At 39.8% G+C, this 15,439-nt stretch overlaps 2 protein-coding genes across 2 annotated transcripts; both read left to right on the top strand.

The window, feature by feature from the left end:
- Window positions 1–3,113: 3,113 nt before the first annotated feature.
- On the top strand, window positions 3,114–5,610 carry med28 (mediator complex subunit 28). Its single transcript, XM_026943179.3, has 4 exons — window positions 3,114–3,290; window positions 3,730–3,796; window positions 4,561–4,673; window positions 5,098–5,610. The coding sequence occupies exons 1-4, from the start codon at window positions 3,150–3,152 to the stop codon at window positions 5,293–5,295; spliced, it is 519 nt and encodes a 172-aa protein (XP_026798980.1). The 5' UTR covers window positions 3,114–3,149; the 3' UTR covers window positions 5,296–5,610.
- A 3,661-nt stretch (window positions 5,611–9,271) lies between these two features.
- Window positions 9,272–14,930, top strand: tma16 (translation machinery associated 16 homolog). The gene is made up of 7 exons (XM_026942924.3): window positions 9,272–9,392; window positions 9,495–9,613; window positions 10,973–11,010; window positions 11,185–11,269; window positions 13,183–13,331; window positions 13,413–13,455; window positions 14,042–14,930. Exons 1-7 carry the CDS (start codon window positions 9,390–9,392, stop codon window positions 14,223–14,225), a joined length of 621 nt encoding a protein of 206 aa, XP_026798725.3. The 5' UTR covers window positions 9,272–9,389; the 3' UTR covers window positions 14,226–14,930.
- Window positions 14,931–15,439: the final 509 nt, after the last annotated feature.

Here is a 15,439-nt window from a genome sequence, read left to right as displayed (position 1 = left end):
AAAGAATTTCAGGTTCGTAATTAGACCACTGATCTACGGTACCTTTAAAGCTTTACTCGTTAATTAAAGGAACACCACATGCACCATCGCAGGTAAACGATACATAATAAAGGTACAAAAGATGTCTCCTTGATAGTACCACCCCAGTGACAAGGAAAGGTACAGTTTGGTTACATTGTCTCTGAGAGTGCAGAATAAGCTGACAGATAAGAGCACTTTCATGTACTTTTCCCAAATTGTATTTGAAACAGCACGTCAGTAACTTGTCCAGCATGGCCATCTTGTCAGCAAGGACACATTACCAAAACTATACACCATGCATCCTTTGCTCTCCTGGGTGCAGACAGTTGCTTGCCAGAAATCTGTCATGCAAGCGAGTGTATAGATTTACAATTAGAGCCCTATACTATACTATACCATACTATATGCATGCATAGTTGAGGGAGTTCCCGTCATTAAAAATTTGTACTCTATGCTGAAAGCGTGACTAGTCGAGGGTCAATATCTGCAATTCTAAATGTCAGTGAACTTCAGGATTCACACGAAGTGAACTGTCACTTCCTGTCTGTCTGAGGACACTCCTTCTGATTCACTGATTCAAGGTCAGTCTTAATAATGGAGGTGCTTTATGGGGCCATACTCCAAGTTAAATAATTACTTGAGACATAGCTGTGTATGTGTGTGTGTGTGTGTGTGTGTCTCTGTGTCTGTGTGTTTGTCTATAAAGATGCACCCAACATCTGCTAAGCCTACTTTTATCTACATATTTGCAAAGTAATAAACGTATACTGTAAATGTCTGATTAAATCTAGTAACCGAATATATACAGGGAAGTAAATGCTGGCCTCACATTTGTTTGAATGGGGATGTTGTAACATGCCTGTAATTAGTAGATGACCGAATGGGAACTTGTTTTATAATGGTAGACAGAACCAAAAAAAGGTTCCATAATGCCTAAATTAAGCTTGTACGTCAAATAGAGTTAACTCACAACTCTATTTGAGTTATATTTGAAAAGCAATACAGATTTTAGTGTTTGTTTCTAGTGGTCTGTAATTGTAGTGTAAAGAAATCTGTTGTTTTTAATAGTTCCTATGGCATTTTTCAGTTTATTCTGATTATAATTCCCTTAAAGAAGTCCCTTTTAGCTTCTTCATCGTCAGCATCAGTCATCTTTATCCTGGATAGGATCCATCCTTGGAACACTGGATGTGAAGTGGTAATACACTCTGTATAGGACGCCAGTCCATCACAGGGCATCTTCATGCACAGGACAATTTAGTTTCAATGCTCCACCTAGTGGCATGTTTTTGGACAGTAGGAGAAAAGCAGAGAACCAAGAGGAAACCCACACAGACCAGGGGAGAACGTTGAAAACTCCACACTGATAGTAACCCGAGCTCAAAATCTAACTGGGGGCCGTGCTGTGAGGCAGCAATGCTGCGCCATCATGCCGCCCTAAAAGCTAATCTTTCTGCACGACACATTGACTTATTGCATGGCATGCTTGTTGGCCTGGGGCATGCCTTTAGGTTGGACAGCTGCCATTTTGTGCTTCTAGTCTCTGGTGGTATTTAACAGGAATCTGTTGGACCCCATTAAGTCAATCCATTAAGGTTGAATTATGTGATAGAAACCCCAGAGATTTTTCAACTAGATTGTAATACTCTTCTTGTTGTTGTTGTTTTTCAACAGGGACAGTAACAAAATGAGTTTTCCATCTAAACTCAAACTTTACTGGGAGCTTTGTACAAGATCACTGGCTTTCAATATTTGTACAATACTAAAAAAAAGTTGTAATTTTATCATTTTAATCTAGTCATTGTACAATGGCTTTGTGGTTAGCACTGTTGCCTCGCACCTCCAGGGTTGGGGGTTCGATTCTCGCCTGTGTGTGTGAAGTTTGCATGTTTTCCCCGTGCTTCAGGGGGTTTCCTCCATGTACTCTGGTTTCCTCCCCCAGTCCAAAGACATGTATTGTAGGCTGATTGGCATCTCATAGTGAGTAAATGTGAGTGTGTGTGTATGTGATTGTGCCCTGTGATGGGTTGGTACCCCATACAGGGTGTCCCCTGCCTTGTGCCCTGAGTCCCCTGGGATAGGTTCCGGGCTCCCCGTGACCCTGTGTAGGATAAGTGGTAACCTAGTCACTGGTAGTGTTCACGCTGAAATGTTGCCCTTTGCTGGTTGAGTGACCTAAATGCACCCTGCGTTCACGGTGCCTTTGGGCGTTCCCATCTTTAGTTTACTACCAGGTTGCCATGGTTTCCCTGGGAGCACTATGTTAGTGTATACATAGCTAACTACAAACTGTATAGAGAAAATCATCTGTCTTGCTATTTTAACCACAAATCAATTGTATTCCTGCAAAAAGAATATTTCTAGCGGGAATATTATTTAGTGTGTATAAATTACATGCATTCACTTCATGCGGCAAGAAAGAAAGAAAGAAAGAAAGAAAGTTGGTATTACACAAAATATTCGCTAGGCAGCAGTACACTAAATATCTGCTAGGGGACAGTACACTAAATATCCACAGGTGGGGTACACTAAATATCTGCTAGGGGCAGTACCCTAAATATCCTCTAGGGGGCAGTACACTAAATATCCTCTAGGGGGCAGTACACTAAATATCCTCTAAGGGGCAGTACACTACATGTCCTCTAGGGGGTAGTACCCTGAATATCCTCTAGGGGGCAGTACACTAAATAGCCTCTAAGGGGCAGTACACTACACGTCCTCTAGGGGGCAGTACACTAAATATCCTCTAAGGGGCAGTACACTACATGTTCTCTAGGGGGCAGTACCCTAAATATCCTCTAGGGGGCAGTACACTACATGTCCTCTAGGGGGGAGTACACTAAATATCCTCTAAGGGGCAGTACACTAAATATCCTCTAGGGGGCAGTACACTAAATATCCTCTAAGGGGCAGTACACTAAATATCCTCTAGGGGGCAGTACACTAAATAGCTGCTAGGGGCAGTACACTAAATATCCTCTAGGGGCCAGTACACTACATGTCCTCTAGGGGGCAGTACACTAAATATCTGCTAGGGGGGCAGTACACTACATGTCCTCTAGGGGGCAATACACTAAATATCCACTAGGGGGCAGTGGACTAAATATCCAGACAAACAAAAGTCCAAGATGGCGTCCTCCATGGGTGGAATGTTCCCGGGACAGCAGCAGCAGCCTCCCGGCGCTCATCCGCCTCCTCCCGGTCCCGGAGCTCCGGGAAGCAGAGCTTCGGGTAACACTTTAGTCGATGACCTGGAAGCTTCTTTTGAAGTAAGGACGCTTTTTGGAAATGTGGTGATGTTGTTTGGCGAGTTAGCATATAGCTAACAGTAGCAGGCTTGCGTTAGCTAGTTAGCTAAATACGATAATAATACTAATATTTTTCGGTGTTTTTGGTGTTAGCTGTCGCTAAACGTTAACCAAGAAAATACTACAGAGATTCAGGAGCTTCACTGTCCTGCATATTTACGAAATAATGGCTGCAACCCAAATGCCTCTTTCTTCCTTATTTTAGTGTACTCTGTAATGTATGGGGAAATGGCTTCTGCAGCCTAACTAGTGCACTCTGTGTAATAACGAGTCATTTGGGATGAAAGCCAATAAAATGGTCCTGAATGAACACGGAAATCAAAATGACGCATTTGTATGGATTGTGTACTTAGTGTTTGTGTTAATGGATCATTTTGTATCCGGTGTCTTTCTTCCACAGGCATGTTTTGCATCTTTAGTCAGCCAAGACTATGTGAACGGGACAGACCAAGAGGAAATCAGAACAGGTAAAAAAACACACACATCCATAATCCTTGTGCAAAAGTATGTGTGTGTTTGTTAGAGAGTCGTTTGCGAACGAGTCGGCTCACTGAGTCGACTCCCTGAGTCGACTCCATTTAAGTGAACATCTAGTGGTAGATGTAAGCCATGCTGTTACTCTTATTGTGTAATGTAGTCAAAACAACAACTTCTCAACATTTGAGCTGTTTATCTTCATGAATGGTGAGATATATTTGATGCTCAGCTGTGCATTTTCAGACATATAATCATCAAGATTTCTTGAAAAAAAAAAAAATTCAGCCATAATTAGACAAAGAAGCACGATAATTGTTAGTGTTTGGACAAATTGTGCTACTTGTCGAGATGTCCTACCAAGGCACTACACTTTTGCCTGCCCATAAATCCACGATTCATAATATATTTTATTGCTGGAGACCATTTCTGACAATAATAATAATAAAAATAAAAATAATGCAATAAAAATATGCTACCTAGAGTTTTATGCTAGAAACCTTTTGAGAAGGCCACAGTCATAAAGCAGACACCAGTTTTATGAAGACCTACAAATGCACGCTATGGTAGGACAGTTTAATATAAAGAAGAATAAATGTTAGAACACTGATCATAATATTTGCAAACTTTATCCATTATGACAGTGAGTTGTTTGGGAGCTGAAAGAGTCAGATGTTATTGGTGTGCTGAGCCTCACTGGGGGGGAAAAAAAAAGGCATAATTCCTCCTATTTTGTGTTTGTGTGTATGTTGTAAAGGGGTTGACCAGTGCATTCAGAGGTTTCTTGATGTAGCCAGACAGACCGAATGCTTTTTTCTTCAAAAGAGGCTACAGCTGTCAGTCCAGAAACCAGAGCAGGTGGAGAAAGAGGTGGGTTTCATTCTGCTTCATCCTGCACTTGCACAGTTAACGAATCGGTCCCTCATTAAGCCTCGGTTACTGTTGCTACGTCTGACAAGCTTTAGACCTTAGCGTGTCAAATGTAGTTTTCAGTGACAAGAGTGAAAGAAATTTTATCCAGTAATTTTGCAGAGCAATGCATGCAACATTTCAGAGAGGAGCAGACAAACATGCCTCTAATATGCATTTGAAGATTATATTCATAAGCTTTTAGATTTTTTATACATACTTGCAGTCCCTAGATATGATATGATATGATATATGATATGATATGATATGATTGGTCAGTGTCTGTTTAGATAATAGGTTTAGCTAAAAGGCCAATTGCAGTCCTGTTGTAATGATGAAAAAATACCACCTGTATCCTTCTATACATGTGTACCATGTGATGCAGGACATATCGGAGCTGAGGAACGAGCTCCAGAGGAAGGAAATGCTGATCCAGAAACACCTGACCAAGATCCATCACTGGCAGCAGGTGCTGGAGGACATTAACGTCCAGCACAAAAAGCCTACAGAGCTACCACAGGGGCCGCTGGCCTTTTTAGAGCAAGCTTCAGCCAACCTGCCTGCGCCCATGAAACCCAACTGAGCAGTGCTTCTGATAGTGTGTGTGTGTGTGTATGATTATTGGAGTATTTTAATATTTAATGTTTTGACGCAACATTGGCCTGTATTAATCCAGTGCTCTGGTCAGACTGTTATCATTCACAATCTGGATAGTCATTAAAACCTCAAAATGAGGGAAATGTGGAGTCAAGATTCTGATAAATACATATACAATACTAAACATCAAGAGGGTTAAAGTTTAAAAGAGGCAAGTCTGTGAGTGTTTTTTTTTGTGTGTGTGTGTGTGGAAGCTTATCTTTTTTTGTATTGTGTGTAGAATAAATGTCTACATTTTGTAGTTTTTTGTGTTGATGTCATGATGTGTTTATTAGATCTTATGGAACTAGTAACTTTTTTGTTATTAGAAAGTAGGCTTTCTGAGGTTGTAATTTAAAAAAAGGAGCTTAAATTATAAGAACTAAAACATTGCAACAGTTTTACATAAGGAATAAATCACTTCGGGTCACGCTGTTTATAGGAAAATAATCAGTGTGAGCTGGTGCAAACTGAAGCGTCCTGAAGTGGTTTCTTCCTCCTATACTACAGCCGTTTACCAAGGATTACACTTTTTTTTTTTCCTTTAAAGAACATTTTCATACTTTTATCAATTAATAATTACATTTAATGTGAAGCAAGTTAGTTCTTTTTGTCACTTACATTATAGTAGCTACACTGTATGGCCAAAAGTATGTGGACACCTGAACATCTCACACACACATGTGGTTCTTCCCCAAACTGTAGCCTCAAAGTTGGAAGCACACAACTGCATAGGATGTCTTTCTATGATGTATGAGGTGCAAAGTTTTTCCACCATGACGGTGGACTAAATCTGGAATGAGATGTCCAAAAAGCACATGGGTGTGATGGTCAGGTGTTCACAAACTTTTGACCATATAGAGTATATAGATCAAATAAAGGCAGGATCTGTCTGTCTCTTGGAATAACACCCAAAAATACCCCTAAATAATGCTATTAAACTGAGAATTTACCAAGTTACCAAAAAAACCTCCGTCCTGAAGACTTTCCTGTGGTGGAAAACCTATAGTTATGGCTTTACGTCTGAGTGATTTGAATTACAGCTGGAACTACTGTCAGAGCTGCTGTTATAGAAGATTACAGTCAGAAAAATATCAAAAAATATACTCCAATATCAGATTAGACATGTAACATGACCGGTATGGCCAATACACTAATCAACTATGAACTGACAAGATAATGAAGTGAGTGTTCACTTTTGCAGAAACAAGTCTATGTTTACTCTCAATTTTGGAATAAATCATGCAGTCGGGAATGTTAACTATATATTATCTGATGCTTGTGTCCAGTCAGCTGTAAATAATTTTCACATTAATCCACAATTAATGTATATTGTATAACATATTATCGGTACAGAACCAGACAAGAAAATACTAACGAGATTAATACACACCAGCAACCCCTGAGTCATTGATTAGAGACAAAGACGTCCAATTAAAGAAGCAAGACTGGGTTAATGAATCCCGGCAAGAGAGAAGGGAAGAAGGAGAGGATGATTAAGAGAGAAAATAGATGATTGGTGAGCTATGGAAGAAGCTGTAGAGAGCTGATGCTAGTGCAAATACAGTCAGTCTCGCTCAAAGCCTCACTTTTCTTAGAAGCTATGGATTTTTCCTGGCTTATCTATAATCACACACTGCTTCAAACGTCTGTGTGTGCGTGTGTGTCTCCATCGCGTTGTATTTCTTAGAAAGCTCAGCTTAAGGCAATATTAAAGCCTAGTGATTTACAGTAATATGCACTATTCCTCCCTTATGTCCCCTCTTCTCTGTATTCTCTCTCTCTCTCCACACATCCAACTTTCATAAGCTCGACAAAACCATGACCATTCCTCTCCTGACACGGTGACACAAAATGAACTTTGATATTTTTGATATTTTTGATGTTTATAGGCTACAATAAGCACAGGTCCTAATGGGCCGCTAAAGAACGAAACCCATATTTCATTTTGTCGTAATGGTCGAAAATATCCTGAAGGTGTCGGGCATTTCAGCGTCACCTGCGCAATATCGAGTGCAGCTAATACCAGCATGAGCTACAGGATCTGAAAGGTGAAAAGTTCAGATATATGATCCCTAAGGCATGTACAGCATAACAATTTTGGTGACTGTATATATTTGTATTTTATAGACTCGCCAGCCACTTTATTAGGTAGCTGTAACACCTGCCCATTCATACAACTGTCCAAAAACCACCTGGTCTGGGTCTAAGAGTCAGAAAGGCTGTCCTTGCTTTCCCTATCCTTGCCTGGATGTCTGCATCTATCCCTCCATCCTTGGCATGCGATGGTTTCCACCTCCTCCATCACTTGTGTTGTTTACACCGATCAGCCGTAACATTAAACCCACTGACGGGTGAAGTGAATAACACTGTTTATCTCATTACAGTGGCACCTGTCAAGAGGTGGGATATATTAGGCAGCAAGTAAACAGTCAGTTCCCGAAGTTGATGTGTTGGAAGCAGGAAAAATGGGCAAGTGTAAGGATCTGAGCGACTTTGACAAAGACTAAATTGTGATGGCTAGACAACCAGGTCAGAGCATCTCCAAAACAGCAGGTCTTGTGGTGTGTTCCCGGTATGCAGTGGTTAGTACCTACCAAAAGTGGTCCAAGGAAGGACAACCGGTGAACCGGCGACAGGGTCATGGGCGTCCATGGCTCACTGATTCATGAGGAGAGTGAAGGCTAGCCTGTCTGGTTCCAACCCCACAGAAGAGCTACTATACCACAGATTGTTGAAAAAGTTAATCCTGGCTGTGATAGAAAGATGTCAGAACACACAGTGCATCGCAGCTTGCTGTGTATGAGGCTGCATAGCTGCAAACCAGTCAGAGTGCCCATGCTGACTCCTGTACACCACCTAAAGCACTTACAATGGGCATATGAGCATCAGAACTGGACCATGGAGCAATGGAAGAAGGTGGTCTGGTCTGATGAATCACATTTACTTTTACATTATGTGGACAGCTGGGTGCACGTGTGTCACTTACCTGGGGAAGAGATGGCAAGCTGGCGGAGGCAGTGTGATGCTCTGGACAATGTTCTGCTGGGAAACTTTGAGTCCTGGCATTCATGTGGATGTTACTTTGACACGTACCACCTACCTAAACAGTGTTTCAGACCAAGTACACCCCTTCATGGCAACAGTATTCCCTAATAGCAATGGTCTCGTTCAGCAGGATAACGCTCCCTGCCACACTGCAGTAATTGTTCAGGAATAGTTTGAGGAACATGACAAAGAGTTCAAGGTGTTGACTGGCCTCTAAATTCCCCAGATCTCAATCCGATTGAGCATCTGTGAAATGTGCTGGAGAAAACAAGTCAGATCTATGGAGGCCCCACCTCACAACTTACAGGACTTAAAGGATCTGCTGCTAACGTCTTGGTGCCAGATACCAGAGCACACCTTCAGAGGTCTTGTGGAGTCCATGACTCGACGGGTGAGAGGTGTTTTGGTGGCACAAGGAGGACCTACACAATATTGGGCAGGTGGTTTTAATGTTATGGCTGATTGGTGTATGCACATGACCTTGATCTTGACTTTATTAATGGTTAGGCCTGTCTGTGGCTTAAGTGAGCACTAGCCTGGATTGCCTGGATTGCCTGGATCTTGGATTCCATCTGCGGGTGTGTGTGAAATGCTACGACTATGTCATCTGCAAAGACTGTCCAGCTGAGACTAAAATGTCCACTGAATTCCCCAGTTCAGACCCTCTGTTGTCTTGCACATACACTATAAGGCCAAAAGTAGGTGGTCCCCTGACCTATTCCATATCCACAGGCATGAATATGGAGTTGCTCCACCTTTGCTGCTGTAATAACCTCCACTCTAGACTGTACATTTTCAGCTGTTCAGAGGTGCAGATTTGGTCTCATAAAGCCAGACAGTGAGGATACATATTAGTCTTCGTTAAGAAAGCGGAACCTTTTTGTGTCCGTGCGTGAAATTCGGGACCGAAAATACAGACGGACCGACATGTGCACCTCAACAACTGTCCCCCTAAACAACACACGTGCAACGAGCTAACTTCCATCAGCAGACATGGCAAGTGTGTTTATATGATACATTTCTATTAATGTAAAAAATCAGCAGCACTATGAGTGTGTGTCGGAAGCCAGTTAAATCTTATTTATGTTGTTTTCACAGCCGAAAGCGCCGAAAGCACCGAAAGGGAAGAGCGCGGTGGAGAAGAAAGTGATTCATCCTTACAGCAGGAAAGCGGCGTCTCTGGCCAGAGCAGCTCTCAGACAGGACAGAAAGGAAAAGTGAGTGAGGCTTGTGTGTGTTTAGTGCAGAAGAGAAGGACAGAAGCTGACATCTGCTCAAAAAAAAACCTTTAAAAAGGTCAATTAAAAAGTCAATAAAAAGGTCTAAAATTTACATCAGACTCAAATTTATATCAGACTGTTACATTTACATCAGACTGTCAAACTTACATCAGACTGTTAAATTTACATCAGACTGTTAAATTCACATCAGACGTTTACATTTATATCAGACTGTTAAATTTATATCAGTTTACATCAGACTGTTACCTTTTAATCAGACTGTTAAACTTAGATCAGACTCTTAAATTTACATCAGACTCTTAAATAAATATCAGCCTGTCAAATTTACATCAGACTGTTAAATTTATATCAGACTGTCAAATTTATATCAGACTGTCAAATTTATATTGGACTGTCAACTTTACATCAGACTGTTAAACTTACATCAGGCTGTCAACTTTACATCAGCATGTCAAATTTTTATCAGACTGTTAAATTTACATCAGACTGTCAGATAAATATCAGACTATCAGATTTACATCAGACCGTTAAGTTTACATGAGACTGTTAAATTTACATCGGACTCACATTTATATCAAACTGTCAACTTTGCATCAGACTGTCAACTTTGCATCAGACTGTCAACTTTGCATCAGACTGTCAGATTTATCAGACTATTACATTTATATATATCAGACTTAAATTTACATCAGACAATTACATTTATATCAGACTGTAAAATTTATATCAGACTGTTAAATGTATATCAGACTGTAATTTGCACATTATTGCTATTTGCACAGCTACATTTTTATCCACTGTATGTACAGTATCCACTGAATCATATTGCATGCATCATGCTGCTTATCACTACCTGTATACTGTTTATCTCAACTAAGTGCATCATAATTCTTATTTATTCCATTTAACTTCTTTACCATTTGCATTACTGGTATGTGAGAAAGTCAAATCTCCTTGCTTCTTGATTAAAGTATCCCGGTATAAACTAGAACCTCGTACTGCTTCTTCATTCACGATTTACAACCATGCACTAATGTGGAAACATCCTGTTACCTATTAAGCCTTAGTGATGCAGTATTAGCATGTTTTTTTTTTTGGTTTTTTTTAATGAATTGTGATAGATAATGTATCTTCCCAAGACATCCTGATTGCAAGCACACATCTCACATCTCCATAGCCATTTCATTTTAATCCACATTTATATTAAGAGTAGACAACAGCAAGTCATCTATGCGTTAAATTAATACCTTTGCCAATATATCTCTCTGTGGTTTTTAATCTGTATTAATATAAATCGTTTCACTCCTTTTGTATGCGTGTGTAACTTTTTTTCAGGTTGAAAAGTGAAAAGGCCCAGCATTTAAATTTAATCAGTAAGTTTTGCACTCCTGTTTCGTCTCATCCTTTGCAAGTACACAGCTGTTACTTTTCCAGCTATTTAATCTTACAGCTCAATTTTTTTTATATATATCATTACCAGAATGTAATAATTTTATAAAACATTGCTGTTTAGTCTGTACATTTTGCCTGTCCTGGTCTATCCACAGGGGAAAAACTTTTGTGGTTCCAAAGTCAGTTGGACTCAGAAAAGTTGGAATATTCCAAACAAGAAGCTTGTGAAATCATTGAGAGGTAAGATTTTAACACGTCCGTTTGATATATTAATATCGCGTATTAACATCGTGTTCAAATCTATTTCAGGACTTGTAGACCCGATTCCTAAGCAGTTCTGTTCTATCGGAAACCAATGGTTCAAGCAGTAAAGTGGGAAAAAAACGTGGACGGCTCCATGAAAAGCTCCTCTTTTGATTGTTTTGGCTGAATACCAAAGAGCTCATGATGTAGCTTCTTCTAGAGTTGATTATACTTCTAGAGTTGATTAGATAGATAGATAGGTTGCCAACACTTGTTTAGATAGATAGATAGATAGATAGATAGATAGATAGATAGATAGATATGGTGCCAATACTTGTAGAGAGAGAGAGAGAGAGAGAGATACAGATAGATAGTCAATAGTTGCAGAGTTGATTAGATAGATAGACAGACAGATAGGGTGCCAATACTTGTAGAGATGGATGGATGGATAGATAGATAGGGTGCCAATACTTGTAGAGTTGGATGGATGGATGGATGTATAGGGTGCCAATACTTGTACAGTTGGTTGGATAGACAGATAGGGTGCCAGTATTTGTAGGGATGGATAGGTAGATAGGTAGGGTGCCAATACTTGTAGAGAGAGAGAGATACAGATAGATAGTCAATAGTTGCAGAGTTGATTAGATAGACAGATAGATAGGGTGCCAATACTTGTAGAGATGGATGGATAGATAGGGTGCCAATACTTGTAGAGATGGATGGATGGATGGATGGATGGATGGATAGATAGATAGATAGGGTGCCAATACTTGTAGAGATGGATGGATGGATAGGGTGCCAATACTTGTACAGTTGGTTGGATAGACAGATAGGGTGCCAATATTTGTAGGGATGGATAGGTAGATAGGTAGGGTGCCAATACTTGTAGATTTGAATAGATAGATAGAGTGCTAACACTTGTAGAGTTGATTAGAGAGATAGATAGATAGAGTGCTAACACTTGTAGAGTCGGTTAGAGAGATAGATAGATAGAGTGCTAACACTTGTAGAGTTGATTAGAGAGATAGATAGATAGAGTGCTAATACTTGTAGAGTCGGTTAGAGATAGATAGATAGAGTGCTAACACTTGTAGAGTTGATTAGAGAGATAGATAGATAGAGTGCTAATACTTGTAGAGTCGGTTAGAGATAGATAGATAGATAGATAGATAGATAGAGTGCTAATACTTGTAGAGTCGGTTAGAGATAGATAGATAGATAGATAGATAGAGTGCTAACACTTGTAGAGTTGATTAGAGAGATAGATAGATAGAGTGCTAATACTTGTAGAGTCGGTTAGAGATAGATAGATAGATAGATAGATAGATAGATAGAGTGCTAACACTTGTAGAGTTGATTAGAGAGATAAGGTAGCTGTGTATACCAGCAGTATGAGCACTGTGAGCTCCTATATACATAAACGCTCTGGGTTTACTAAACTGGGTTTTTTTTTTAACTTATCTCTATTTACCACATTATTAATGTACAGTCAGCGATTTGGACGTGTTTTTTTTTTTGAAGTCTAACGTACATCAGACACACTAACAGCACTGTAGCTTCCCAAACCGTTTCCACGTTAATCGATGAAGCAACAACACACACACCTCACACTACGACCGCTCTGCCACGCCTTTCAATTAACAGCTCGTTAATCTGATGAGATTTTCACTTCACAGTGTTTGTAGTTTGCAAATTAGCTAGCTAACAGTAGCTAGCCACTTCACGTGCGTTAAATGCCTTTTCACATAGGCAAACATCTTATACTGATATATTTGATACATGGTTTATGGAGTTATGATAAGTTTAATATGAATCATGCATGCCAGTTTTTTTTATATACACTCACCGGCCACATTATTAAGAACACCTGTACTCGTTGAAATGTCGCCTGGTCGTGCTGTCTTACTCAGGTATCTGCACCGATTTGATGGCGAATTAGAGCAGATCGAGCTGGCCAACAGCATCAAAGGACGTCAGGGTCGGCTGCACGTCTCCAGAGAGACCGTCATAAAGCAGACGATGGAAAGAGAGCGAGACCTGTACGAGGGGCACGGCTTCGGTGAGTAATCTCTCACGTCTTTTATCCAGAGACTCTAAGATATCTTTCCTTAACGCACGTCATCTTCCTTTACTTTCACAGAGATCCCAGATATAATCAACACCAAACATCTGAAGACGTTCAGGTGAGAACGCTTAAAGCAAATAACCGAAATGAGTGAGGTCATGTATTAATTACGGTACCTCCCAGAATTATTGGCACCCTTCAAGAAAATTTCGTTGTAATATAAACGTTACATAATTCTCCATTCAAACAATAAGAGAAATCTTTGTTCTAACAAAAAAATCATTCTCCTGAGAATTAATTTCATTTGTCCGAACCTCGGCAAGGACAGTTCAGGCGTTATGAAAATCAATAATGACGTGTGTATAATATCCATACCCAGATTCCACGGTTGAAGATTAACATTTCAGCCCAAAACCTGCTTGCAGCTGTGAAGCGTAAGGCTACTAATCATTTGGAAGCGCATATCTTTGGAGAAGCAATTGCATTACTCATACTAAAATGTTCTGTATTTAAAAAATTGCTCATTTTCATGAAGGGTGCAAATAATTATCCAACCTGCTTGCTTAGGAATATAGATTAGAAATCGTAGGATGGAAATTCTCGAGCTTTCTGATGAAAATTTGGCACATATGTCATGCAACAGAAATGTCTCTGGGTAACTGAGAACCTGAGAGAAGTGACAACTTTTGGTCTTTATTTAACAGAGAGTGGAACGGCGACCCGAAGAAGCTGCCCAACATCAAGATGCGCAAGGTTTCAGCGAAAGGCCTAGAGAAACAACACACTGCAGTGCGAGACACACACACTGAAGAAGAGGAGCATGATGAAGAGGACGAGGATGAGGTGTCTCAGGACTCTGATGAAGAGCTTTTGGAGGATAAAGCGTGATGCAAAACAGCTCTGGACTAAGCTCATGTGATTGTTTTGTTCAGTGTGGATGACTGGTACAGTGTGTGTGTGTGTGTGTGTGTGTGTGTGTGTGTATATCTGGTTGGGGTGCTGTGGTGCTGCGTTTTAAAAAAAAAAAAAAAAAAAAAAAAAAAAAAAACCCTATTTAAATTGCTACAGTCAGATTTATTATACTGATTGACTTCCATTATAACTGATTTATTCATGTTTTCTATCCTTGGGTTTGGGTTTCAGAATCAAACATGGAGTCCTTGTATGTTCCATGCTAATGTTTCGTCCTTTAGTGAAAGACCTGTTGACATATGACTGTTCCATTACTTTATCAGACTTTTTAAAAGTCCACTCCCGAAGGAATTCTCGCTGTTATTTATAATATTTCGGTTTGTACCTGCTCACAGTGGAGCCTCATTAATCAGTCTTTTAGTAAATTTGTGTGCCAATGTTTGTGGAAGCCAAACTTCAGAAATGCTGATTTTCTTCATACTCCTACAATGTGTGTATGTGGACCAGCCATAAAGTGCAAAGCACATTCCGAACACAGCTCATTTGCATGAAGTAACGCCCACAAAACTCCAAAAAAGGTCAAGAAAAGCTAGGAGCATAAAACGAACTATCATGGTAAAGTCCATTTATACAGCATCTTTTCTCTTTTAATAAATGAATGATTAGATTTATTTGTCTTAACTGATGGTTTTGTGTTGGCTTGCTTTCCTTATTTTCTTTATTATTCTTTAATTAATGCTAGTAATATAGAACAAAATGTTCTTGAGGCTATTCTTAGTCCCTGGCAAAGTGAACTAGCACGAGGATGTGTTTTTAACAGACAAAGCACTTCTATAAGTTGCTCTGGATAACAATGTCTGCTAAATCCTGTAAACATAATATATAAAATCATATAGAAATCATATATGATAGTTCAGTAGTCTATGCAAATTCTATTATTTGAAGTTGATCAGTCAACAAGCCTCTTATGCTTAAATTTACCCAAGTATGAATAACATTAAAACTATAATTATGGTTAAGAAAAGTCCATGGAGCACCAGTCACAGCTTTTTTCCCCTCTGAAAACCAGAATAAAACAGTTTAAACCAAACAAACTTAAACAACTGTATTGTCAGGTAGACACCCTGGCCATGCTTCACAGACCCTATTTTTGAGATTCGTGGACGAAAGTGATGTCCAACAACCACATC

The sequence above is a fragment of the Pangasianodon hypophthalmus genome, chromosome 28 (genome assembly GCF_027358585.1).
Source record: "Pangasianodon hypophthalmus isolate fPanHyp1 chromosome 28, fPanHyp1.pri, whole genome shotgun sequence".
In the NCBI taxonomy this organism is placed as follows: domain Eukaryota; kingdom Metazoa; phylum Chordata; class Actinopteri; order Siluriformes; family Pangasiidae; genus Pangasianodon; species Pangasianodon hypophthalmus.
The sequence above is the reverse complement of the archived record's forward strand: the minus strand, read 5'-3'. Positions and strand labels throughout refer to the sequence as shown.

Bases quoted from the DNA above. Each gene is read 5' to 3' on its own strand.
- tma16 (XM_026942924.3), top strand. The intron at 11,011-11,184 runs GTAAGTTTTGCA...GTCTATCCACAG, and splicing joins CCAGCATTTAAATTTAATCA to GGGAAAAACTTTTGTGGTTC. The intron at 13,332-13,412 runs GTGAGTAATCTC...TTACTTTCACAG, and splicing joins GTACGAGGGGCACGGCTTCG to AGATCCCAGATATAATCAAC.
- med28 (XM_026943179.3), top strand. From the start codon at position 3,150: ATGGCGTCCTCCATGGGTGGAATGTTCCCGGGACAGCAGCAGCAGCCT. The intron at 3,797-4,560 runs GTAAAAAAACAC...TATGTTGTAAAG, and splicing joins CCAAGAGGAAATCAGAACAG to GGGTTGACCAGTGCATTCAG. The intron at 4,674-5,097 runs GTGGGTTTCATT...CATGTGATGCAG, and splicing joins CAGAGCAGGTGGAGAAAGAG to GACATATCGGAGCTGAGGAA.